General features: G+C 55.0%; 1 protein-coding gene across 1 annotated transcript in view; it reads right to left on the bottom strand.

Moving 5' to 3' along the window:
* Window positions 1-22,435: 22,435 nt before the first annotated feature.
* CPLX2 (complexin 2) overlaps window positions 22,436-27,670 on the bottom strand; it is an 8,510-nt gene continuing 3,275 nt past the window's right edge. Inside the window, exons 2-4 of the mRNA XM_012659486.1 lie at window positions 23,699-23,813; window positions 23,438-23,613; window positions 22,436-22,649 (exon numbers count right to left, since the gene is read on the bottom strand). Coding sequence (XP_012514940.1) covers window positions 22,452-22,649; window positions 23,438-23,613; window positions 23,699-23,729 — 405 coding nt within the window. The 5' untranslated portion in view covers window positions 23,730-23,813 and the 3' untranslated portion in view covers window positions 22,436-22,451. The remainder of the gene's footprint in view (window positions 22,650-23,437; window positions 23,614-23,698; window positions 23,814-27,670) is intronic.

Here is a 27,670-nt window from a genome sequence, read left to right as displayed (position 1 = left end):
CTTTTTGTTTTGTTTTTCCCCAGAAAGGGATCTCTCTCTGTTCTCTAGAGTGGAGTGCAGTGGAGCCATCATAGCTGACTATAGCCTCAAACTCTTGGGCTCAAGCGATCCTCCTGCCTCAGCCTCTTGAGTCGCTAGGACTACAAGCATGCACCACCCCACCCAGCTAACATTTTTTTAAAGACAGGGTCATGCTATTGTTGCCCAGGCTGGTCTCAAACTCCTGGCCTCAAGTGATCCTCCCATCTCAGCCTCCGAGTTCCTGGGGTTACAGGCATGAGCCACTGTGCCCAGCTACGACCTGTTTTTCAAAAAGTATATAATTCTTTGCTGCAAATTATATGGACTCACTCCCAATCCTAGGGCGTCTCCAAACCCTAGGGGATTCTCCCACCGGAGCTTGCTATGCTTCGCTGGCATCTCTTCCTGTCGCTCACACATCTGACAGCAGGGCTCTGCTGAGCGATGGGGCTGAGCATCCCAGCAGCCTGAACCTCCTTCAGAGTCCTTTCCTGCTCTGGGTCTTGGCAGCTTCTCGTGACATCTTGTGGCATCAGGGTTGGAACAGTACTCCCAGGTATGGAATATGCTGTCTCCAACCCACCTTTCAGCTATTGCGATTTCTTCTTCATGGTGGAGGGTGAAAGATGAAATAATTTGTCTTCACATTGGAGGTACGTCCCCAATGTTTGCCAGACCAGTGAATTCCCAGAAATTTTATTGCTGTGGTAGGCGCCTGGATCTTCGTCAGTTTTCTCTCTGACCCCTTGGCCTCCAGCATGCTGGGTACCTCTTGCCTGTCGGCCTGATCAGCACGATGGCATCAGTGTGCTGGACCAATGTGACGTTCTGCAGGACGTCTGGATGCTCCAGGTCTTTTTGGACTATTATGGCAGAGCCCTAGTGAAAATGGTGAATGCGTATTGTCGCCTCTTCTGTGTGAATGTACACTCTTTCTGAGTCTCTTTCTTGACTGAGGTTGAGAAGAGTGTGTTCACCAAATTCATGGCTTCAGAACACAAACCTGAGCTCACAGTGATTTGCTCCAGCAGCAATACCCCACCTGGCAAGGAAGCTGCGATTGGGTGCGGCCACTTGCTGCACTTCTGGGAGTTTGTGGTCATTCTTTAGGGTCCACATTGTCTCCGTGGGGGCCGACTGGTGAATTAAATGGAGTATGACAGGAATGACCACCCCTGCATACTTTAGATCTTTAAGAATGACACTAATCTTTGCCATCTCCCCGGGACAGAATACTGTTTTTGATTTTCTATCTTAGCCAGAAGGGGCAGCTTCAGAGGCTTCCCCTTGGCCTTCTCACTACGGTCACTCTTACTTCACAGGATAAGGGGGCTTGTGCCGATTGCTAAGCATGTCAATTCCAAGTATACATTTGGACACCACTGTGTGGGACTGTGGACCCAGGGCGCCCGCTGATGCAGGACCTAGGCTGGGACTCCATTCATCCCCTGACCCCCTTAGCAGGGACCACGATCGTGCTCTCTCCTTTCCCCAGTATACAGTTACCTGAGTAGCTCTGTTATTAGGGTGACCATCTTTAGCCTCCTGACTGTCCGTCCTCGATGTTTGGGATGATGCAGATGGAGCAGTATCCTTGTTGGCCGCACATGTGTGTGGCCCCTGGGGATGCCGCGCTCTCTTTGCTCCACAAGTCTCTGCAGGTCGGGCTCCGACGGCTGCCCCTCCACCTTACCCCTCAGTGCAGTAATAGCGTCTTCCTGCCCTCTGATGGTGCTGTGGTCTGAACCCTTTTGTCCCCTCCCCTGCCAAATTCACACATTGAAACCTAATCCACAATGTGATGGTGTTAGGAGGTGGGGCCTTTGGAAGGTGATTAGGTCATGAGGGTAGAGCCCCTGTGAATGGGACTAGTGCCCTTATGAGAGATGCCTCTGAGAGCTGCGTCTGCGAGGACACGGTGAGCAGGTGCTGTCTGTAAGCCAGAAACGGCCTCATCAGATGCCAGATTACCTGGGTCTTGGACTTCCAGCCTCTAGAACCGTGATAAATCAATTTCTGTTGTTTATAAGCCACCAGCCTATGCTGTTTTGTTGTAGCAGCCTGGATGGACTGAGGCAGATGGCTTCTATTTTTCAGGGCCCTGCCATCCCCATTGCTGAGTGAGCCCGGTTCTACAATGGCATTTCCTCCTGCCAGCCCCAGCCCCAGAGAAGAGCCGTCACTGAACTCCTAAGGGATGCATTCCTGACAGCCTTGGGGCATGGTGTGTCATCGGGTCCTGTGTGCGGCGTAGGCCTCTAGGGGTTTCCAGCCTTGCTTGGTGCGTCTCCACTGGTGTGCCCACTTCTCTGGGCCTGTCCGTCTCTGCCTCCAGCCTCTGCGTGGCACTTCTCACTTCCCATGGGCCACTGCTGTTTCTGTGCTTCTAGGAGCCATCTCCCTAGTGAACTTGCACCATCTCCTGGGGCACCTGTGTGGGTGCCAAATCCTATGTCCCGGGAGATAAACACTCTTTATCCAGCCTTACGTTGTGGCCCTCGGGTCCAGACACCCTTGGAATCTAGCCCCGTGTTCTGCTGATCCGTGTTGAGTGGGCCCTGCATCTCCTCTGGGGCACAGCCCCATTGTTCCTCAAGAGACCCAACATGCCCACAGCCAGTTTACGTTGCGACTTAGCCATAGTCGTTGGCCTAATGGCCGGGAGGAGAAGTGGGGCTGACCCTGAGCCGGAGACATGCTGTCTTGCGGGCAGAGGCCTCTGTGTGGTGCTCAGGCGGTGGGGGAGCGCTAGCCCTCAGCGTGGGGCGGCCACTTCTGCAGGTTCGGAGGGTTCAGGGGAATCTGGAGGGTCCATATTTTGTAGGAGCCTCAACCTCGGTGTCCCCATCCCATGTGTCAGGGGCCCACTCTTCTCACCCGGGCCCTGACCTTGGCCTAGCAGACCTAACTTGGCTGGAGTTACACCTTCCATGGAGCCCAAGCCTAGTTTCCACTTTCTCCGCCCTCCTGCCGCAAGAGATGAGAGGCTCTTTAAACTTCAACAGGGCCTCTAGCTTTCACATTTAGCCCTTAATTGCTGATTAATCATGCGCAGCTTTTTGTTAGTTACCGTTTTTCAGATCAATTGGGTTTAACAATAGCCACCCCACTGGATTGTTATAGTTACTCTTTCCTCGTCTTTCTCAAATCTATTACACCTCTACATCACACCAGTTAATGGGCTTCTTTCACAAGTCTAGCATCCTCTGTCACCTGTGCCAGGGGCTGTCTGTGCCGGAGTCTCATTGCCAGCCGAGCAGCAGGTGGTTCAGCTGCAAACTCTCACCCCAGCGTCTTCTCTCCTGACTCACTCAGCTGTAATGGGCTGGCTTCCTGGGAAAGAGACTGTGACGGGGCTCGGCGTGTGGGATATTCATTAAGAGTTGGTCTTGGGATCAACACCTGTGGAAGGGAAGAGGGAGAAATAGTACTAGGCAAGGAGGGAAGTCCAGTTGTGACACACAACGGCAGCCTCTGCTGGCCCTGTGGGGAGCTCTGAGGGTGGCTGGACCCTTCGGAGCAGTCCTGAGCTGGGGCAGGAGGGCGTGGCCTTTGTAGCCCCGTGTTGATCAGTCACCGGGTGCAGGCAGCCCTGGAAACAGATGTGACCTGGGCGAGGCTGCCCTCTTCTGCCAAGGCTGCCTGATAGTGGCACTTCCTACAGCTGGCATACTAGGTCCTTTATTCCTGAAGGGGGACCCAGGTGGCACCCCACAGTGTGTACCCTAACTCCTATGAGTTCACTTATCTATGAAATAGGGATCAAAAGGTCCTTAGCTAGTGCTTAGCTAATTGATAAGGACTCCACAAATGGTAGCTATTACGTACTTTATAAGTACTTATTGATATTTGAGGATATTTACAAGTGATAAAACTTCAACTGAAAATAATTTAAGTAATGAAAGGCATTTACTTGTTCATGTAATTAGGAAGGTGGCTTCAGGAACGGATGGCTCCAGGAGTTCAAAGGATGTCCTCAGGGCGGGTCACAGCCTCCCCTGCTCTCCACACACGTGTCTGTGTCTTCGGCTCCGCGTCCTCTGCATTGGCCTCACTCTCCTGCAGAGTCTCCCTTGTGGCACTAAAGGTCTTCCCCAGCAGCCCCAGGCCCCCGTCCTGCCCGTTCAGTGACACTGGCAGAAAGAGCAGGCCGAAACCCAGGGGTTGACAGCTGTCGGCTAAATCCAGGGGCAGGTGCTCCCTGGCGGTCTGGGGCGAGGAGGCCGGCCCCTCTGCTCGGCCTTGGAAAGAGGAGGCGTTCTGAAGGGGAACAGAAGGGAGCACATGCGGGCGAAAACAAACCCAAGACCCACTTCTTCTCTGCCGCGGGAGGCTTCTTCTCATCTAGAAGATGAAGGGACATCGGCCAATCTTGCCTTCGTCGGGGCATGTGCCCACCTCGAGAATGTGCCTCACATGACCACATGCAGAAGGTGTCTGTGTGGCTGCCTGGAGACGCCCCGCATGGCCTCCTGGCTGCGTTTCTAGGGTGCATCACAGCGGGTGTGGCATCCCAGGGGCTCCAGCTTCCCAGGGAGATGGGAAAAAATGTGGGAGTCAGACAGACTTGGATGAACTTTGGCGTGACCTTGGAGTTAGTCTCCTGTCATTGCTGAGCCTTTGCAACCTGTCAGCATCCGTATGTGAAGAGGGGACCAGACTCTCACCATGAGAATTAAGTGAGAATGTGCTTACCAAGCACCTGGCACACGGCTGGGTGCACTGTCTGTTCTGGACATGTGAAACATGAGACTGTTTTCAGATGCACTCCTTGACAGATGAGACAGTCCAGTTGGGAGGTGGTGGTTGCCCTGGAAACACGGGTTTCTCCACACAAAGGGTCAGTGGACCCTAGGGACTGGGCTTGCCTCTCTGACTGTCCCTGGGGCAAAACCCCAGGGTTTTGGGTCTGTCGTAAAACCTTCTCCTCCTTTGGCTTAAGCTGCTGCTTTCTCCAAGGCCCATCAGACAGACTCACCATCTTGTGGCCCATGAATTCTAAAACTCGGTTTTTTGAATGACTTGTTGGCAGCAGATCTTTTACTCAGGCAGCCCTGGGAGTGAATCCTTGCCCCGGCCCTGAGACTGAGTCAGGTGGATTGGGAAGCCACCCCGGGCTCCGGTTTGTCCCTAAGTCATTCCCTCTGCCAGTCTCGCCTCCATTCCATGCACATTATTAGCATCTACTGATGCCAGCCCCAGTGCTGGGCCTGCTGGTGGTGTCCGACGGCTCCTCCCAGGCAGGGAGCAGGGGGGCTGAGGACTGGCTGCCTCGTGTTCCATGGGACAAGGCAGGACGGAGCCGGATGGCAGACGGGGAGCCGGGCCCAGTCTGAGCTGGCAGCCCCCGTGCCTCTCTGGCCCTCAGGGCTGCTCTCTTTGGCTTGTAAATGTTTACAAATATTTGTCTGTATTACCATTACTCTATTATTTCATCGAATCTTTTATGACACTGATTACAAAGTGAGCCCCTATTTTATCTACCACCAAGAAAAAAAAGCTCACAAACTCTGATGTGCCAGCAGTTGTAAGATGGGCCCCAACTTCACTGATTTTATTTTTTTTAATTTAATTTTAATTTTTTTCATTTCAGCATATTACAGGGGTACAAATGTTCAGGTTACTTATATTGCCTTTGCTCCCCCACCCCGCCAAGTCAGAGCTTCAAGCGTGTCCATCCCCCAAATAGTGCGCACCGCACCCATTAGGTGTGTGTATAGCCATCCCCTCCTCCCCCCACCATCTGCCAGACACCTGATGAATGTTATTACTATATGTGTGCGTTTAAGTGTTGGTCAGTTAATCCCAATTTGATGGTGAGTTTATGTGGTGCTTGTTTTTCCATTCTTGGGATGCTTAGTAGAATGGGTTCCAGCTCCATCTAGCATAATCCAATATGTGAAAATATGTGCTGCTTAGTATTAGTGAAATACAGTAATCACCAACATTTAAAAATTGGGGAAAACTGTATGGCAATTCCTCAAAAAATTAAATATAGAATCACTGTATGATGCAGGAATTCCACTTCTGGATATATACCCAAAAGAACTGAGAGCAGGGACATCTGTACACCCCGTCAACAGCGGCATCATGCACAATAGCTGCAACGCGGAAGCAGCCCAGTGCCCGTCGACAGATGAATAGATAAGGAAAATGTGGCATACGCATGCAGGAATATTATTAGCTTTGAAAAGCAAGGAAATTATGACACATAACTGGCACAGGCATGCTCCTTGAGGACATTATGGTAAGTGAAATAAGCCAGTCACAGAAAGACAAATCCTGCATGATTCCACTTAGATTAGTAGAGCAGTAGAAATCATAGAGACAGAAAGCAGCCCCTGGTGTTCGCAGGGGGCTGGGGGCAGGGGAAGTGGGGAGTTGTTTTTTGTGGGTACAGAGTTTCAGTTGGGGAAGATGAAAAGCATTCTGGAGATGGACGGTGGTGATGATTATACTTAATGCCACCAAACTGTACACTTAAAAATGGTTAAGATGGTAAATTTTAATTATGTATATTTTACCACAATAAAAATTAATAAAATCGTGTGTTAAAAAATTCTACTATTTCACATAAACTCTCGTATTCTGGTTTCTTCTGAATAATTGCAAACTCCGGCAACACAGGGCCCACATCTTTACACAGCAGCAGTTGGCTGGAGAAAAGCAGGCCTTTCCTCTCGTGTTTTTTAAAAATTTTGATTTGTTTATTTTAAATAAATAATACATTCTTAGGGTTCAACAATGAAAACACACAATGGTATAGGATGAAATCTCTAACTCCCGCGCTGCCGCCATTGACGCTTCTCAATTCCCTACCACAAAGACACAAAACCCTCAGGTAAGTTTCTTGTGCAGCCTTCCAGTTTGGTTAATGCAGATACAAAGTATGAATGGATATTCCTTCAACTCCTCTTCATTGATAATAGGTTCTGTCCTTGGTTTCATCACTTGCTGATGTGTCTCGCAGATGTTTCCAAATCTGAAGACAGAAGCAGCCGTTCACAGAAACCTCACTTTCTTCTTTGCATACCCGGTGGGCTCCTGGGGTGTTTGAGGTCAGCCTCCTTTGCGTAGCCTGGGACACTCTCAGCAAATGCTGGGCCTAAGGGTGGGAACAAGTAGGCCAGTGGGTGGGGTGGGGTGGGGAGAGGGTGGGATGAACAGAAGGAAGTATTTTCCTCCTCGCTCAGCACGTGCGCGGCTCTCGGGGAGTAGGTCGGAATGCCGGGATGCGCAAGGTCCAGAGAGTTTATAGTCTTGTGGGGGAGAGAGAAAAATGGGGCGAAATGGACAGTTATAGCACGAGAGTGGTAAGTTAATTAAACTCTTTGAACTTCTGATGTCTCATTTCCAAAGCAGGGATATTTTAGTTTGTACTTTCAGGGTTATTGTGTAGATTAAACACGACTACACAATGCCTGGTGTATGGTAAGCACTTAATATGTCTTTACCTCTGTGGGGGCATAGTGGAGAGAATCAGACTGCTTGGAGGTGATACTGAGTAGGGTTTTGAAGGCTAAGTAGGAGTTTGCAAAATGGAGAAGTGGGAGTAGTACATTCCCTTCAAGGAAATAGCATGGGGTCTCCCAGCTTGCTTTTAGGTATTAGCCCTATTTCCAAGAGGATGTAACCAAATCTCATAGAGAAGATGCATCCCGGCCCAGGTCAGACATGGAGAGCCATGACCCACGCCCAGTTCTGTCTGACTCTGAGCCCTGTGGTCAGTGAGCACTGCAAAACGAACAAAACGAGCACTCCTGCTCCCAAGACTTGCACACTCATGTTTCGACTTGGGGATTGTAATTTCGGTTGCTGAGGCATGTTGGGTGGCCTTGACCTCTTGTGAGGGGTCCCCACCCCACTCCCCCTGCCTGGCATTCATGGGCTCAGGAGACCCTCACCATCCCTCAGCTCTGCTTTCCCCTGTGTGAGCTTCCCTCCCAGGGGGGAGCTCCCCAGAAGGTGGCAAAATGGCCACTGGCAGCTCCAGATCCTTATTTGGCCAACTGAGCCACCAGGCAGGAGAGAGGAGAGTCTTTCCCAGTGGTTTCAGTGAGAGTCTCAGATGGGGCTCTCGCTGGTCACACCTGGATCACGTGACCACCCCTGGACCATCACCTGGCTGAGGGAATCTGGTCCTCTCACAGGTCGGACCTGGGTCGCATGGCCACTCTGGAGTTGGCCAGGGGAGCCAGAGCTGCAGAGGGGAGGTGGTCTTCCACAGTAATATCAGAGTTCAGCTTCTAGAAGAAGGAGAGATGGCCAGCAGGCACAGCAGCGTTCTTCACGAAACCCCAGAGGAGCCCACAGCCTGGTCTGCTGGAGACAGAGCGCCTAGTGGTCTCCTGTGAGCCTGGGCTGAGCGGGAGAGCTGTCGTGGGGGCGGTGGGGCAGGACTCGCGGCCCGGGAACCTGCCCACAAGACGGCATGGCAGCCCTGCGTGGAGAGCTGTGCCGTGTGCAGGCGTGGTCACAGCGAGGCAGGGCAGGGCGCCTTCCTGTCTCCTCCTCACACTGTCCTGATTACGATCTGAGGTAAGGAGGTAGGACAAAGGATCTGAGCTTCTGTAATTCATGGGCCTGAGCCACGCTCTTCATCCGACAAGACCCTCTGGGGCTTAGCAGTGATTCAGCAAGAGAGGAAAAGGGTTTTATGAATTAGTACCAACCCTTGGGAGGGACAAAACTAGCCTAGGGGAAGCCAGAGAGGTGAGCTCAATCCCCATGGCATCCGCTGACCCTTTGTATAGAGAAACCTGTGTTTCCAGGGCAACCGCCACATCCTGATTGGACACCTCACCTTGCCAAGGAGTGCAATTTGAAACATTCTGGCATGTAATTTACTGCAGACGTTCCGTGCACCAGACCTGCGTCGAGTGCTTTATATACATGATGTCCTTTCACCCTGCGGCATGAGGGGGCTCACCCCCATTTTACAGATGAGCGAACTGAGGTTCCAGGAAGCTAGGAAACTTCCACCAACGTCACACACCGGGCAGTAGTGAAGCCAGATTTCCCTAAATCCATTTGACAGACAAGCACTCGTGCTTCCAAGCTGGGGCCCCTTTGATACTGGGACCAGAGACCCAGTTGCAGCCCAGGTCACCCCAGAACCCTGGCAGGTGGGTGGTGCCTGCCCACAGTCCCGCAGCAAATGTTCTGAGGACACTCGAATCACAGGCACAGGCAGAGACTTCCTTCGACTTCTGGCCCCAGAGTCTCCTGCCCCAGGCAGGTCCCCATCTTTCGGCTTCTGCCTGAACCTGGCATTCCCTCTCTCATCTAAAACCCAGCAATTTGGGCCCCCTCTAGCTTCAGAGGGGAGGCTGGGAGATTTTGGAGAGGGACAGGAGGGGTTGAGTAGGCAGGACTGGGTGGGACCACAGCCCAAGGCCACAGAGGAGGCGGGAGGCAGGGAGACAGCTTCATTAGCCTGTCCCCAGGGGACTTGGCAGCCAGTTATTAAATATTCCCTAGGTTGATGAACTTGGCGGGGAGGGAAGAAAACAACTGTGGGAGTTGTGTGTATGTGTCAGGTGGAGGTTGGCTCTGCCTGGACCAGGAAAACCCGTGGTCTCATTTTATGGGGGGAGGGCTGAGACAGAGGATTCTCCAGGGCCTAAACCTGTCACCATGGCACAGCTGTTCTTGGCAGCAGGGATGGTGGTCCGTGTCCTTGGATGCAGGCAGGGAGCTGCATCGACCTCAGAGCTGGTCCCTGGGGCACCACCGCCCTGGGGGCTCCTTGGATTCCATGGTGGCTGGGCCTGGGGGCCGTGGTGTCCACTGGCCCCTCAGCCCTGTCCTGTCTGTCTCTGAGCGTCCTGCCAGCTCTATTTGTCATCTTGGGCATCTTTCTGCTCCCACATTGCAGATCATGTCATTTTCCCTTACTCCATGTGGAAGGGCATCTGTCAGTGACTCAGTTCCCCGAACCTCTTCTCTTCACCCCTGCCACGCGCCCCTCAGGCCCTCAGTGATGACCGGAGTCCTCGCCCCGACTCAGACCTCTGCTGAGCAGTTGCCCGGACGTCTCCCAGGGATACTTCCAGCTCCACAGACTCCAGCCATCCTCATCCTCCACGCAAACCTCCTCTGCCTCTGTGGCGCCCCGTCTCAAAGAAGGGCACCAGCCCAGGCCAGAAGTCCTGGACTCAGCCCCATTTCTGTTCCTCCCCGAGCCACCGTGGGGGAGCCACAGCGCCTGGTCCTTAGTAGCTCTCAGCATCTCCTCCCGCTCCCCGTCCCCACTGCGCCCCGGATCACGTGGCTTCCCTCCTCCTGGACCATTTCGTAGCCTTCACGTTGGTCATGCTGCCCGTCCACATCTCTCCTGCTTGAAGTTCGCCATGGCCCCGGCACTGTGCCGGAGCCCACGCTCTTACTCTGGCACCCCATGGCCGCCTCTGCTTCGACGCCTGCTCCAGCCCTTCGAACCTCCAGTTCCCCCAGCTTTTCATCTTCCATCTCCGCTAACTCCGGAGTAAGCTCAGCCTCCGACTCCTCTAGGAAACACCCCCTGAATATGTCCCCACTCTGCACCCCCAGCAGGTTTGGTGTCCCTGTGCTGGGCTCTGGTGGCATCGTGTGGGTCTGCACTGCAGCGCGGCACACGCGACGGCACGCTGTCCCAGAGCTGCCTGCAGATGTGCCCGGCCCGCTGACTGTGGGAGCCTGGTTTGTCTTTCTGTTCCTGTCGTTGGCTCGGTGTCAGGTGTGTGGTTAGTGTTCAACCTGGGCTGCAGGGAGAAACGAAACGTCTGTTAACCAACCTCTCAAATGCCAGTGCCAGGGCCTTTTGAAGTGTGTATTGATCTCCTATGGCTGCTGTAACAAACTTCCACAAACACGGTGCCTTAAACCACGCACATTCATTCCCTTCCCGTTCCAGAGATCAGGACTCCGACTTGGGCTGAGACCAAGGCATGGACAGGGCTGGCTCCCCCCGGAGGCTCCTTGCCTTCTCCAGCTTCTAGAGGCTGCTCACTGTCCTTGGCTCCGGGGCCCCTTCTCCATCTCTGCAGCCAGAGACGGGCTGAGTCCTTTCCACGCTGCCGTGCTCCGCTTCTCTCTTCTGCCCCCTCTTTTGCCTGCGAGGACGCTGGTATTCACTGCAAGCCCCACTGGGAAATCCGGGATAATCTCCCTCTGCTATGGTTGGTCAGATAATTAGCAAGCTTACCTTTCATCTGCAGCCTTCATCCCTCTCTGCCAGGTAAGGTCACAGCACAGTCACAGGTTCTAGGGATTAGGACGTGGATGTCAGGGAGGGGCCTTGCTCTGCTGCTGCAATGCGGAAGGAGCTGGAAAGGCCAGTGCAGTGTGGGCAGAGGACAGGGCCGGGGGAACACTTGGTGCTCACTGGATCGGATCTCACCCACGTCACAGGCGGAGAACAGGGGAAGAGTGGGTTCCCAAAGGAAAGTCTGCACACTGTTTTACCAGATGGGTAAGGCTCCCCGCTTTACCCAGGGAGGCCAGCCGGGGTAGGAGAGAGAGAGCACTGGACTGAGAGGAGACCCGTGTTCCTCCACGGGTTTGCGGCGTGACCTTGAGCAAGTTACTCGCTGACTTCTCTGGGCCCCACTGTGGAATGAGGGGGTGGGATTGGATGCTCTCTAAGGGACCTTCCAGCTTCAACAACCTCACCATTCGGAGGCTGTTCCCATCTGTTTAGCCCATCTGTTTTCTTGTGCCTGTAGACACTAGTAGTAAAAATCCTTAGAAAACCCAGTGAGTTTTCTGCAGGGAAAGCCGTGGAGAGCGGGGCTAAGTCTGGGCTCTGCAGCAAAGCGGGCGAGGCGTCCGAGAGCTTTGTTTTCCACACGAGGGGCTGGGGGAGGCAAGCCCTGGGTTCATGGGAGAATTTGGGGCCCGAGCAAATGGTCAGGGACTATCGCGACCCACGGCTGAGTCTGCCGCTGGGGTTAAGCTTCACTCTGTGCTGCTGTCAGGGCTGAGTGCATGGCCAGGGGTAGGGGTACCGTGTGAGTCGGGGTCACTGTGTGAAGGCTCAGTCTGGGTCTGGGGTGGGAGGTCAAACGCTGGCCAGCAGAGGAAGGGCACATGCGGGTATGGGGGACTCGGGTGTCATTCAGAAGTAACTTTGGCCACATGTGACTTCTTACACACTTATTATTTAACATCTTATAATGGTTACTTATTCTTTTGTGGCTTGTCTGCTGTCTTTGACTGCGATGTCAACTCCATGCAGGCAATGATTTTGTTCTCTGTACACTTTCAGCTCCCAGAACGGTAGTTGGCACATGGCAGTGCTCCATAGATAATTGCTGAGTGACTAACTCAGTCGCTTGGAGGCGCATGCATCCAGGTGCGGCTAGCGCTGTGTGCATTTGGCCAGCAGATCCCTGACTTTGCTGCCCATTAGAACCACTTGGAGACTTCTTGCAAACCCCAGTGCCCATGATGCACCCCATACCAACTGACCCAGAATGTCTGGGGGCCAGTGCCAGCCTTCGATATTTGTTACAGACTCCCTGGGTTATTCCACTGTGCTGCAGTTTGAGAGCCACTGCACGAGACCACGGAAAGTGGAGGACGCACAGGGAGACTTGCACACAGGCAGGAGTGAGATCAGAGACTCGCGTTCTGGGTGGTAGGATGGAGACTTTTCGTCCTAGATCTCTATCACATTCTCCGGACACCCTCCACGAAGGTGATTACTTTGCTCTCACAGAATGGATTTTGGCCGCGAGTCAAGAAGAGCTCTCGCTTCCTGACTAAACGATGGCAAATCAATTTGAGGTCTTGGAGGAGCTGCTGATTAGGCCTGGCAGCTGGGGAGCCTCTGGCTGTTGGAGCCAAGGCAGGGCTCACCGGGCCTTTGGGAGGAGGGGCAGGCAGCAGCTGGGGGCCAACCGTGGGGTCCAAGAGCCTTGCCTTTTCTTGGGGGGCAGGGGCAGCTTAGATGGGTTGCTGTCCAGGTTTAAGGGTGCACGCTTGGTTTATTTTTTTATTTTTAATTTTTTTATTTCAGCATATTACAGGGGTATAAATGTTTAGGTTACGTATATTGCCTTTGCCCCACCTGAGTCAGAGCTTCAAGCGTGTCCATCTCCCCGACTGTGCGCACCACAGCACCTGTTAGGTGTGTATATACCCATCCTCTCCTCCTGCCTCCCATCTGCCCGACACCTGATGAACGTTACTACTATATGTTGTTTATTTAGGTAGTAATCTCAACAGCCGCCATTTCTTGAGAGCTTTCTGTGTGCTGTGCACTTTAAATCTTTTGTTGCAATAACTGGGCAGGACAGGTCTTATCATCCCTTCTTACGGAGGCCCTGAGAGGTAAAATAATGTGCTCCAGGTCAAATGGCTTCAAAGTACTAAGCCAGGCTTGGAACCAGGTCTGTCTGGGGGAATCCAAATGTCTTCTCAAGATGGGCTGCTTGCTGCATGCTGGTTCACACGTCTGCACCATGAGCTCCAGTGATCATGTCAGACTCAGGTCTGAAAAGCAGCGCCTAGCCTGTGTTTGGCCACGTGGAGGCTCTTGGGAGAGAAGACTTTGCTGAAGGCAGAGAGGAAAGAGGAAATGTTTGCTGCATGGATGGATGAATGCAGGAGTGTTTGCTGACTACGGGCTGAAGAAAAAGCTGCAGGTGGGCTGCGGTGTGCACTGCGAGGTAGGCAGCCTCCCAGGCGGGCCCCGTCCCCAGTGAGCCTCCCTCCTGGTAGTCATGCCATGTAGTATCCGCCCATGTTGGATCAGAGCTGGTCTGTGTGACAGGCAGAATACTGCAGAAGGGATGGTGCATGGCCTCCCAGGCTAGGTCATGAAAGACATCGCGGCTTCCACCTCGCTCTCCTGGATCACTCAATCTGCCATATTGCCCACATGGTGAGGACACTCAGGAGGTTCTATGAAGAGGCTCTCCTGGAAATGAAGCCTCCTGCCAACAGCCAGCACCAACCGCCTGCAAGGTGCTCGGCCACCCTGCAGGTGGCTCCTCCAGCCCAGGCAAGCCTTCAGATGAGACTGCAGCCCCAGCTGACACCTTGATTGCAACTGCGCGAGGGACCTCAATCCAGAACTCCCCAGGCAAGCCACTCCAGAATTCCTGACCCACAGAAACTGTGAGAGAAAATAAATGTTTATTGCTTGAAGCCACTAAGTTTGGGGGTGATTTATTATGTAGTGACAGGCAACTACTGCACAATGCTAAGTTTCTTTTGAGCTGACAATTTGAGAGAGCTTCCTGCATGAGTTAGCTATCCTCTTCTGTCCCCTAACTCACTCGGGACCCTCGTCTTGTGTTACAGTGAAAAGACATGAGACAGATTTGGTTTTAAATCCAGGCTTCCCAACTCACTATTTGGATGACTAGAGGATTTTTACTCTGATACATTCTTCTCCTTTTCTCTCCCTTTCCCTCTTTCGCTCCTCTTCACGTCACTTCTCTTCATCAGTCTTGCCACGGCAATAGCAGCATTTGGTAGCGGTGGCTGTCACTTTTAGGTACGTGCTGTGTGCCAGGGCCTGTGCTAGGGAACGTACAGACATCATTTTACTTAATTCCTTCAATAACCCCAGTGGCGGTGGTGAGCTTGGGCATTACTGTTCATAATAAGAAGTCAAGGGGCAGAGCAGCGGAGTCCCCTGCCCAAGACCGGACGGGAAGAGTCAGGTCTCAGAGCCAGGTGCGTCTGAGCGCAAAGCCTGCGCGGTCTCCAACATGTGCCTCTGCTTTCTGGCCTCGGCTTTCCCTCATGAAAAGCAGTGATAATACTGACCCCACAGACTCCTGTCAGGATGAGGAGGGGAGGAGGCTTTGAAGCAATTAGCCGTGGTGTATGGCACACAGCAGGTGCCCAGCAAGTGGGGGCTGCCCTGCCCCCCGTCCATCCCCTCCCTCCCCTCGTGTAGTTTGACGTGGGCTGCCTTGGCCTCATGGGGACAGGGCCATGCCCAGTGCCACTCAGGATGAGAGCAGCAGGGAGTCGATGTGGCCAAGAGCCGCAGGGCCTACCCCAGGGCCTACCCCAGGGTAGGGAGGACGCCCTGCATCTGGAGACCAAGGAGAGGGTGACACCAGCCCTGACCCACCCACTGAGCCTGTGCCACGTGCCAGCTCTGTGCTCCGACCAGGAAGCGCCCTGCCCGGGCTCCCGGGTGAGAAGGGGCTGGGCCCGTGCTCATACCAGGCCTGTGGAGAGGCGGGATGTGTGCAGACATCTCCTGCTGGAGGATCTCAGCTGAGAAAACACTGTCCTCAGAGGGCACCAAATCATCTCTCAGATCAGGCGAGAAGCCCCAATTAATTACAAGTGCTCAGGGAGTGATCTGGAAGCAGCTTTGCAGCCACTTGAAGGGATGCAGGAGGAGGCTCCGTTAACCCCCTGCCTCCGGGCAGCTTTCGCTTTGGGAGAAAGAGGGGAGCTGACCAGAACGAGCTTCCTGACCCTGCGGGGAGTGCCAGCAGGAGTGGCCCTGCCACGGGCGGCGCAGAGGGCCTCCCGGTCACATGGGAGGGTGGATTTGACTTTAAATCCTTTTCCTGCTCCGGGTTTCTTGGTTTCTCGTGCTTTGACCCTGCGGTGACGTCAATGGTGAAGACATCACCCTACCCGGGGGCTCGCCCATGCAAAGGGCTGTCTGTGGTTCCGCACGGGCCGGTGTGGTGCCCAGACTGCCCACTGGACTCTCCCCAGGAGGCTCAAACCCAGAAGCCCCAAACCAAACCCTTCCCCCACGAGTGTTCCTCACCAGTGTCCCCAGCCTCTCAGCCATCCACCAAGGGCCCAACCAGTTCCTGCAGACGTCCTTCATTCCTCCCTCCCCACGCCCACCACCCAGGTCAGACTGCTTTGTCTCCTCCCTGCCTTTGCCCATGCCAGTCCCTCTGCCCAGGTGCCCCCCGTCTCCACTGGGCTGACTCCTCCTCATTTGCAATTCATTTCAGATGCCGCCTCTTCCACAGAGCCTGCGCCAAGCCCCGGGGTTTACCTCCGTGGCTGCACATGCTGCGGTGGGTAACAGGGCTGTCCACCCGCCTGTCTCCTCCATGTACAGGGGGTTCCCAGAAGGAAGGGCCCTGTGGTGGGTGCTCTTGGTGCCCAGCACTGTGTTCAGACATTGCAGAAGCTCTGTGAGTGCTCCTCACCTGCGAGGATTCGGACTTAGGAGAAGGCCTTCAGAACTCAGAGGAGAGGGCGCTGGTATTTACTGACACACCAGGGTCCACTGAGTGGAAAGGAGAGAAGTGGGGAGCCAAGGAGTGTCTGAGTGTCCCAGGCCGGGATGTTTCCTGGGAGGCCCTGGCTCTTGGGAGGACAGAGCCGGGGTGTGGGTGGAGCACAGAGATGCACTCCCAGGGAAGCCCGAAGCCTTGTATTCTCTTTCTCTCCTGTCCCCAGCCTTGCGAGGCCCTCGGAGTCCAGCCCAGGGCTCTGGGAATGAGCCCAGTCTTGCAGAGGCTCGGGGGAAGCCTGCCGTTGGCTACTGCTCCCACCGTGGGACATGTCCTCCACCACCTGGGCGCCTATGAGGCCCCGCTCTACTCCAGTGCTGTGTAGGGAAGGGGGAATTTGCCTCTAAGACCCTGCAGTGATACGCCATCCTGGTATCACACCCTGATGATCCGCTCCCAGAAGTGTGGGCAGGTCCTCTGACTTACCTCTCACCCACAGAATATGGCGAACGGGATGGGGTGTCCTTCCCGTGGTTGGGTTGCACAGCAGTGTGGCTTCCACCTTGCTAGCAGACCCTCTCTATTGCTTTTGTGGCTTGCACGCCTCAATGACGCAAGCTGCCATGCTGTGGGCTGCCCCAGTGGAGGGGCCCACACGGCAAGGGACAGGTGATGGTCGCCAGCCAGCAGCCAGCAAGGAACGGAGGCCCTCAATCCAACAGGAACCGCACCCCACGAGCAGCCACGTGAGCCTGGAAGTGACCCTTGCCCAGCCGAGCCTTCTGATGCCACCCCAGCCCTGGCCTGCACCTTGACCGCAGCCTCAGGAGAGATCCTGAAGCAGAGGACCCAGTTAAGCTGTGCCCAGACTCCCGACCCACAGAAACCGAGATAATAAATACGTGTTGGTTAAGCTGCTCTGTTTGTGGGAATTTGTTATGCGGCCTCCCGTGGCACATGGAGCTCCCTCTGACTCGGGGCGTCCAGGGGACCCGCTACCCACAGTGCACTAACCCAGGGTCCTGGGAGGATGTGGGAGGACAGGCAGGAGGGTGATGTCAAGGCAAAGAAGAGAGAGGGGCCGGTTGGTTGCAAGGACCCGAAGGGAAGTTGCTTTTGGCCCCCTTTTGGTTGGGCCGGAATTTGTTTTTTTGGGCCTTGGTTCGGCTTGGTTTTCCTTTGGATTTTCCTTTTTGTTGGTTCTTGGGGGGGGCTTGGGGCGGGGGCCGGCGTTGCCTTTCCGGGGTTCCCAGTTTGGGGGGGGGGCCGGGGCGGCAATGTCACCTCCAACAGAACTTGCAGAGTGCCATGCATTGGATGCTCGGCATGTGGGGCTCGGAGGGTGCGTGCAGGACCCTGTTTCCTCCTCACAGCAACTGCCAAGGTCAGAGAAGTGATTATCATCCCGTTTTACTTGCGAGCAAACACTCGGAGGGGTTGAGTGGCTTGCTCAAGATCATTCTGCTGGGTGACAGAGCCCGTAAGCACACCCAGTGCTGTCTAAACTCTGAGACCGAGGCTCTCTATTGTGTGAGTGCAGCAACAGACTCTGCTCTGGGCAGGGGGACAGAGGCTGTATCAGGGTGGGCTTCACAGGGGAGGAGACATTTGAGCTGGAGCTTGAGGAGTACACCAAGGAGGGGCAGGGCACCATTCATCCCAAGCAGAGGGGACAGAATATGCGAACGCCAGACAGCGTGGTGTGTGGTTGGGGGCTGGGGGTGCTTGGAGCACAGAGGCAGGCATGGGTCTGCCCAGCAGGTTGGGATAATATTACACAGGGCCATTTTGAGAACTGGGATGTTACCTATAGGCAGATGCCATCCTACAGGCCACTAGAGGGTGCTGGGTGGGGAGTGTGACATGTGAGCTTTGCATGTCAGAAGAGCCTTGCAGGTGGGAGGCTGGGGGTCGGGGGAGGGAGGCATGGAAGGAAAGGGGTGGGGGCTGGGAGACGGCATGCGGCAATGGGAAGGCCCCAGCCAAGGGAGGAGAGATGGGGCCTGCCATAAGGCAGGGTATGGGGCGGGGGTTGCAGGGGGCTCTGGAGTGGTCCTGACCGCTTGGGCAGGGCCTGGGAAGAGTCTGTGTCCAGGAGGAATGCCCAGTGTTGTCCTCTCTGTGACTCCAGCCTCCGTCAATGTTCAGGGAGTGAACAAGGGACAGGTGAATGCCCGCCCATGTGACCTGGCAGTATTCTCAGGATGCCACACCCCGAGGTGCTTGGGCGAAGGGTGGTCAGAGACGGGCGTGGGAGTCAGCCTGGACTGCCGCCCCTGGGGCTGGGGAGTTGGTTTTGGAAGGCAGAGAGGTGGAGTGATTCTAGAACTCCAGGCCCAGCCCTGACTCTGGCCACTGTTGATTTCTGGAGTCACTTCCAGTGTCCTGGCCACAGGCCAGGGCAAGACTGGAGATTTTCTGGGGTCTCTTGAGCTTTGTGGGGTGTCCCCACCACTGTTGAGTCGGTGCCTGTTTAGCCCTGGTGGTGCCGACGGACAGAGAGGACAGACAGACGGAGAGGTGCTGTACAAGGTCTTTTTCTTTGTTGTCATGGTTGGTTTCGTACATCTCAGCATTTGCGTCATACAAAGGGGGAGCAACGGCCATGGCTTTTGGTCAGGTTCAGGGAGACATGAAGGGGTGCCCCTCCCCTCCCCCCAGGCACTGACACATTTAAAGGAAGCAGAGCAACAGGAACACAGCACGAACGTGGGAAAGGGGTCCCCCGCGGAGCAGGATGGTCGGTCTCACCTGGGTCTCACCAGGACTCCCCACTGCCACCCCAGGGCCAGCATGAGCACCTCCCATTCTCTCCCCAGTGAGGGGGGTGGGGCACAGGAGTGGGGACTGGGGCAGGGACGTCTGGTGGGAGGCATGTCCTCAGGCTAGCGAGACATCCCCCATCTGAGCCAGTCGCCCCCAGCCTCCCCGTGTGGTCAGGAGCCTGTGGAACCCTAGGATGGAGCAGCCGGCTGCGGGGGCTCTGGGGCTGGAAAGTCCGCCCCATTTCACTCCAGCCACGAGCTTTTGAGGCTGCTTTGCCCACCAGCCGTACTTCTATCCCTCCCCCACCTCTCTCTCTCACACCTGGGAGGGCCTCTCAACTCCTGATTCCACTTGGAAGAGCACCCACACAGCTCTGCAGTTAAGGACACCTTCCGGTGTCCTTCCGGCTTCGGGACCTGCAGTGGAGGCCGTGCCCAGCACAGGGAGATCCCGAGAAGCCTTTTTCCTTCTCTCTGGGGGTGCATCTGGGCACAGGAGCCCGAGCGGCCCTCCGCACAGGCACACGCGCCCACCGGCGGCTGCGCGCTCCCTGCACTCATTCTTTTCTCACCGTATACAAACGACTGCGCCTCCCTAGTCCCCTAGCTGGCGGGTCTCTCCTTGTGAGTCGTGTGTGTGCTGAATTCTGGGGCTTCTCCCCGCCAAGTGTCCGTGCACACTGCCCCATTGATGTGTGGCACACTCATCCCCTCCCATCCCGAGGGTCGCACACACCTCACGCCCCAGGTGCATCCCCTGCCAGAGCGACCTGTACAGATTTTGTGTCCCCACCAGTGTGCCGCACACAGACATCCTCTCTGGGCCTACATTAGCTGCTCCCACAGTCAGGTCTGTGTTAGAAATGACAGTCATTATGTCCCCTTGGACCTAAGAGTGATCTCTCAGCAGTGGTTGGAACCAGGTATGCACTGGGCAGAAATTCTCCCTCTGCCTCCACCTCCAGGAAGACCTCAAGCCCTGCTGTCAAGGAGCAGAATGGAGGGGTCCAGATGTGTACCCAGCCTGGAGGGCACTGGGGTGGGGCCTACTCTGGGTGCCCAGAGGGCCTGCAGAGCCACCAGGGATGCCCTCTGACCACCTGGGCTATCTGGTGTGGCTGGGTTCCCTTGCTCATCTGAAGCTCACTGGGCCTTGGTCTCAGCTACCCACCGGGCACTCTCTGTGCCCTGGCATCACCTTTAAGGTTTGAGGTCCGCTGTCAAGGGGGAGACCTCTCTGAACACTTGGCATCCACTCTGTGTCCAAGCAAGGCTCACCCACAGGGTGTGGGGAGGCCTGGGGCCCCTGGACTGGGCCCTGCCTGTCTTTGGCCCAGGACCCCAAGGCTCTCGAGAATGACCATCCTGCCCAGGATGATGGACACAGACAGACAAGCAGACAACAGGGGTGCAAGGTGGCTCCCCATCACAGACACAGACACAGGCCCCTGCGGGCCAACACGGGGCACAGGGGAGGGCTGGGGTGGGGGAGGAGGGTAAGTCCGGGGAGCCGGAGCTGCTGAGGCCCTGCTCCCCAGAGAAGGGACAGACCAGGGGACTTTTCTGGTTCCCTAAACATATGGATTGTTTTGTCTCGTCTTTAAAGTATTGCAGTCTAACTGATATGGCTTTAACTATTGGAAACGGACAGAGAAGACACATGTCTCTCTCTGAAATAAAAGCATAAGTCCACTAAAATGGAAAACCCGCAGAATGCAAGTGGGGCTTCAGGGCAGGCAAGTCGCCCCTCCCTGGCCCCTGCTTTGGGGATAGGCCCTGGTGAGGGCCAGCATGGCTTCCTGGGGCACTGCCTGGGTGTGTCCCAGTGGGATTCTGAGGACCTCAGGCAGGAACCCCCCAAGGGCGGGAGGACTCTAGGCCAAGGACAAGGTCTCCTGTCGGATGTGGCCTCCTGGGACCGACGGTGTCAGGGCTGGCAGGGGGCATCTTACCTGTGTTCTTTCTCCCCAAGCACATGTCCAGGCACACAACTGCCTTTTCAGACCCATACACATGACAGCCTTAGCACATCTCACAAGTCTCTCAAACACACATTTCTGCAACACCTGACACCTAACACATACCCATCACTTCTGAAACACATACCGTTTTGAAAACACATGCATAAACAAGCTAACACATGCAATCTCTAAACACAGATGACTAGCACACACTCATGACACAATCTCAACTCAAATACACCACCTCAAACAAGCACAAGTCATAGCTATGATGACTAACACACGTACACAATCTCAAGACGCACATACACATTCTAACCATCCACATATGCATGAAATCTCTGGACACACAATCGCTGATGCAGTCTTTGCCATGCACTATCACGCATGCATGGACACACACTTTACTCCCCCATTTGCTCACCCCCCCAGCACCATTCTTACACAACCGACTGAGGAGGAAGCCTTGATAACTTGGGGGAAGGGGGATAAGTGCCAGTCCCATACATCCCAGAGGAGAGTTTGTTCTTGGCCAATGAGATGAATGGACGGATGCCTTCTGTCAAGTGGGAATTGGCTTCTCCCCAGTGGCTTGGGGCTTTGGCCAGGAAGGATCCTCCTGGGGACCATGGGGGCCCTGGAAGCACATAGACAGGACAGGGTGAGGGAGAGGGGTGGATAGGAATGGGGGCAGCTTGGCCACACCAGTGGGAGGTCCCACGGCATAGACCATTGCTGCCCGATGGCTCCAAGTGTTTTCTGCAGCCCCTTGGCTGGGCAAGCTGGGCCCAGCCTGGCAGTGGGGCCCCAGGACCCAAGTAGGGTGTTGGGTGGGGGGACAAGGGGCTGCCCCACCCTGGGGCTCCTCCACAGATGAGCTAAAGTCTGAAGAAGATCCATTTGGAGGGACCAGCTTGGCAGGGGCCATGCCTCTCTAGGTGCGGGTGGGGGAACGGGGTGCTCCTGGGCTGTGTGTATCACCAAGGAGAGGGAAGAAGGAAAGTCCCAGCCTTCTGCCCAGACCCCAGCCTGGCCAAACCCCGGACCTCTCAGGCTGGGCCCCCACGGGGCAGATTTACCCTGACTTCCTTCCTAAGAGCCAGGCTACTCAGTGCCCCTGCCCTGACCTGGAGGTCAGAGGCCAAAGGTCAGCATGCTGGGCAGGGCTGGAATGTATCATCGCTTTGGCTGGCTGGGGACAGTGGTCCTCCTGGCAGTGGGGAGCATGAAGGAATGTATGGGGGTTACCACACTAGCATAGACCTTAGGCTTCCTAAGGGGCCCCCAGTGCCTTTGGCCCTGGGTTTGACACCCCCTGCAGAGGAAAAGCCATCTTCCCTTTTTCAAGCTGCTGGGGAGTGGGGTGGGGCTGTGCACCCTGGGATGAAGGGGGGTGTGAGGAGGTGCTGAGGGGAGGAGCCCTGGCCAGGGAAGGGGGCAGAGGCCAACTGAGGTTTTCCCCTTCAGAATTGAGACTTAACTTAATAAAAAGAAAAGAAAGAACAAAAAATAGTAACAGGTGAGTGGGGACGGGGCAGGAGGGCCGGTTACTTCTTGAACATGTCCTGCAGCGGCCCAGGCAGGTATTTGAGCACCGTGTCCAGGATGCTCTCCTCCTCCTCCTCCTCCTCATCACCGCAGCCCGCAGGGATGGCCTTCTTGGGCCGGGTCAGGCTCCCCTCGCAGGGCTGCTCCAGGGCTGCCTTCTCCTCCGCCTCCTTCTCCTCCTTCTTCTTCAGCCCATACTGGGAAGGTGAGGGCAGAAAAGAGTGTGAAGGCGGGCGAGGAGAGTGCCAGGCCTCAAGGTCACGTGGGCCTGGCCGAGGTGGCACATGAGAGCTTCTGAGGCTCGGTTCCCTCCCCTGTGAGGTGGGGACAAGGATGCCTTCCCTTGAAGGGGCCTGTAATAACTTCTTTTGAAATCCCCAAGATCTGAAGTGTTCCCAAATATCTGGAGCCAAATTTTGGTGACAAAACTTGACTTGAACCACTTACAGCCTTGATTTGTTGTAGGCTATAGTAGGAAGAACACTACCTATAGCAGACTAGTTATCGTTCCTGAGACTACTTATCAGACCGCTTTGTAAGCGGTAAGACCGCTTACAGCCTGGATTTATTGCGCGCCCTGCCAGACCGGCACTGAAGCGTTCGCGCAGGGTGGCAGCCCGGACCCTCTCTGGGCGTGACCCCCCCCAGCACCAGGTGCTCAGGGCACAGTGGTGTTTTTCTAACATTCCCGCATTCTGAATTCCACGAGTACTGGCCCCAGGTGTCTCAGGGTGAGATCGTGGACCCCCAGCAGCAAACATCGGGGCTCACTCGCCACGCGCATTCCCTTACGTAATCCCCGTGAGGGTCTCGCAAGGGAGCGGTTCTCGCGACCCGATTTTCTGGCGGCAAGAGGGAGGCTCAGCGGCAGCGGGGGCTAAGTGGGGAGCTGGGATTCAGGGGAGCGCGAGGCCGGGGCTCTCGCGGGGCCGGTTCCGCCCCTCGCGGCCCTCCCCTCCGCGGCGAGGCGGGCGGGGGCGCTGACCTTGTCGCGGATCTGCTGCCGGACCTTCTCGCGCTCGGCCTCCATGCGCGCGTGCTTGGCCTTGCGCTCCTCCTCCTGCTGCCGCAGCGCCTCCTGCCGCTCCTCCTCCTTCTTCTGCGCGTCGGGGTCCTTCTCCTCCTCGCCCCCCAGCATCTTGCCCATGTCCTTGGTGGCCCCTGCGGGGACAGGGCAGGGTGAGCGGGGCGGGGCCGGGGGCAGGGCTGGAGCGGGCCTGGCGGGGCGCGGGGGCGCGGGCCTCACCTCCCAGGGCCTGCTTCATGACGAAGTCCATGGCGCCGGCGGCTTAGCGTGGCCTAGCCCGCGGGCCCGCGTGCGTGCAGCGCTCCTGGCTGGCCTGGCGCGCGGAGGTGCCAACCTGCAAGAGAGGAACTGGGGCTCAGACGGGACAGCTCCGTACAGGCGCGGCGGGGCGGTGGCGGTACGCGGACGGGCGGCAGCCTCACCCTGGTTCAGACTCCGGCTCCGCTGAGGCCCACTCTGTGCCCTGCCAGGGGAGAGGAGATGGAAAGAGCTCTCTGCTGGTTCTGGACCTTTGAGCTGCCTAACGGCTTCTTTCTAGAGCTGTTTGGTCCTTGTTTAAAAACCTTCATCTTGATCATACTGTCTGAATTTGACTGAAGCCAGGAGTATTGGAAAGAGCCTGGAACTTGGAGCTAGGCAGAACTGGGTTCTAATGCCACCCTCATTCGTGTTCGTCATGTGACCTTCGGCAAAGTACGGGACCTCCTGGAGCCCCAGGTTCCTCTTCTGTAAGAGAGAAAAGGCAATGCCACCTTTCCCAGGGCCACTGTGGAGACCGGAGCGGATCCAGCCTGGGCGGCGGGACGGACCCATCCGACCCAGGCACGCGCTCGCCATCACCAGTCGGAGGGCGCGAAAACGTGAGAACCGGCTCGGATAAACATACCCAGACTCTGAAAATCGACAGATGGAGAAATCAGTTGTTTTGATTGCAACATACATGTACGTTTTGTGTTTTATAGCCTGATGCTGGTTTTTATTTTGAATTACCGATGTGGGCATTGGAGACACTGTAATCTGGGGATTTAGGGCCTTTAAACTATCTAGCACTGGCCTCGTGGGCACTCAGCTAATATTAGTCTTCTTCCCTTCTCCCTAAGTCACCAGCTTTCAGTGTTTATTATACTTTTATTGTTATTTTTTGCCTCAGAAGATTTTCTCCAAATAAAATCTTAATGGGAATCTCAATATGCAAAACATGCGAAAGTGGAGCTATTTCAGTGTGGGGGGGGTGGCTGGAGCCTTTACCCTTGGCTTCTCTCTCCTCGTGTCCCCCCCACACCCCTGAGCATCTGAGCCCCAGTGCTCTAACTCGTGGAGGGTTTGCTCTTATATTAATCATTCAGTTCCACCGGTTCTTTTACAGACAGACAAAAAGCTGCCACAAATCTCCTTTTGGGGACATCCATGAGCTATCCAAAGTGTGAAGTGGCTTGATGGCCAGCGAAGGCCAGGCCCACTCCCCACGGTCTTTCATCCCACACATAAAGGCTTGGGGTCTTTATGATTTGCTAGGAAGGAAAAGGGGTCTTGGGAAATGGTGGCAGAGAAGCCAGGGTGGATATTGCAACCAGGCTGAGCTCAAAGTCACTGGCTCTTTGTTGATGGATTTTCCTCATTTCTCTCAGAATGAGAAATCATATCAGCAGACAGATGATTTCACGATATTGGGCCCAAGAGCTTATCCACATGATCAGACTGCCTGATAGGTTGTCTTGGGGAGAGAAAGTCATGACGTAGCAGGAAAAAAAATCCCCAGGGGTTTTGGCACCAGACACACCTGGTTCAAAATCCTCATTCCCATCCTAACTGGCTGTGGGTCCCTGGGAAAGCTTCGGTTTGTTCCCTACAAAATGGGGGAGTATTAAGTCCACCCTTTTACTGCTGTCTGAAGGAGAAGAGATGATACTGGTCAAATGCCTGGGGCGTTGCAGGAGCTCACTTCGCCATTGCAGGCTGCATACTTGTGGGGACAAGCCAAAAAGGAACAGGCTTTCCGGGACATGCAAGAAAACCCACCTGCCTGACCCAGGATTTTGAGTTTAAAGGTTGTGCAGGTTAGTCAAGATGTTTTCACATGATTTAAGACATTGTGAAAAGATTTCTAAGAACAGGAAATGAACAATTTAATAATCAAGTGATTTCAGGAACTCTTGGGTTCCTACTTTGTGTTTACACAGAGCTCAAGGAATTACCAGGTGGTGGCGGAGGATGCATGACTCTCATCTGAGATGTTTCAAATTGGTTGGCAGGCCACCTGGGCTGTAGTTCCAGTCTCATCCCTAACTTGCTGGGTGACTCTGGCAAGTCTCTCTCCTGGACCAGATGATCTTCCACGCCCTTTCCCCAGCGCCTCTGTTGGATTAGTTCAGCAACATTTCAACTGCTGACCACCCGACGGTGCCCTAAAACCCCGCTCTTCTCTTGGGTCTGTGACTCAGTTCTTTCCTCCAGCTCTCTTTCCTATCCCCTCCCCTCCCCTTCCTTTACTGGCTCCTTTTCTTCCTCCTGTCTCTTATGTAAGCTTGTTCCCCGGGACTCTGGCCTCAGCTCCTGCCTCTTTTTCCTCTCCAACCTTTCCCTGGAGGAACTCATCCATTCTAGGGACTTTAATGACCCTGATGACACCTAGATCTTATCTGAGCTTGAGATTCATTCATGCAACAAGTATGAATTGAGCACCTACCACATGCCAGTCCATGTGTTAGACACTGGGGATATACCAGTAAACAAGACAGATAAAGCCTTGCCCTCATGCAGATTACATTCTGAAGTGTGTGTGTGCATGTGCCTGTAGGGAAATAGGCAATAAATAAATAAGTCAAGAAATACATTCTCCTGGACACCTCCACCAGGTGTCCCATGGATACCACTCAAACTCAACATGCCATCTATGACCAAACTATCTCCTCCCCCAGACCCCTCTGCGTGCATGCATTCCTTTAGCAGGCATCTCCGCTCCCCACCCCAAGGCTGACTTCTCCGTCTCTCTTGCTTTAGGTGGCTCCCGTTCAGCCTGCAGGGATTATTTAGCAAAGCTTCCTGGGCCTGCCCCCAAATCTTGCTTCACAGTTCCAGCATGGCCCTCTCAGCTGTTAAGCAGGCTCTTGTTCACCCTGCCTAGACCCCCTAACCAATTCTCCATTTCTTACGGCCCACTGCCCCTCCCCCTCAGCAGGAGACTTTCCTCCCACTCACTGGTGCGGTGTAAAGGGCAGGAACTCTGGAGTCAGGCACACCTGACTCGGATCCTGAACCTGACACTTTTTAGCTGTGTGGTAGTTAGTAATTGACCTAACCTCTTTGATACTAGGTCTTCCCTGTAAAATGAGGATTATGGTATCACTTTGAAAATTTAGAAATAATCTATGGGATGCGCTTGCACGTGACGGGTGCTCAGTAAATGGCGGTTATGATACGATTGAAACGCTGAAGGCCGGCCAGCGCAGCTCCCGCAAGCTCCCCTCCTCCCAGCTCCTTCTGGTGCCTGTGCACTGGCTGTTCTCTCCCTACACCTCCTCCTTGATCCATTCATGGCTTCCTCTTCCTCACAGCCTGTCTCCTCTCCATAGGTGGCTTTTATCCCCTCTCCTCTCAAACTCCTTCTCTGAACCCTCCATTTCCCTTAATCCCTGCCCCTGTGATGAAGGGGCCTCCACAAGGTCGTGCTGCTCTGTGGGACCAGAGACCTGCTGCCTCTGCACCGCCTGAAACTGCCCTGGTCAGGAGGCCTCCCTGTGCCAGATCCAGGTGCCCACCTCTTCCCCATCCCTCCATAGCACCAGAGGCCGCTGGTGCCTCCCTCCTCCCACTCTTTTTGAGGCTTCTTGAATCTCCTCCTGAATTCCATGACACGGCACTCTTGTGGTCTTCATCCTACTTCCCAGACAGCTCTTCTCTCTCTTTGCTGACTCTTTTCATTTCCTTTAAAGTGTATCTTTTCTCCAAGCAATTTTCCCCTCCTCCCCCTCCCAGTGTGGCTCCGTCCCCCCCTGTCTCCTTTGGGAATCTCATCTACCCCTATCGGTTTAGTGGCTTCTTTAGCAAAAGATGTCTATGTCTCTCCCTCCCCCACCAACATGCACATTTAACTCTCTGCTGGACATTGTCACATGGATAATCTCAAATTCAATCTATCCAAAGATCAGTTGCATCCTTGCTTCCCCCACCCAACCATCTTTTCCTCCAGCA

Source organism: Propithecus coquereli, unplaced genomic scaffold (genome assembly GCF_000956105.1).
Source record: "Propithecus coquereli isolate 6110/MARCELLA unplaced genomic scaffold, Pcoq_1.0 Scaffold619, whole genome shotgun sequence".
In the NCBI taxonomy this organism is placed as follows: Eukaryota; Metazoa; Chordata; class Mammalia; order Primates; family Indriidae; genus Propithecus; species Propithecus coquereli.
This window is presented reverse-complemented; position numbering and strand designations above follow the sequence as displayed.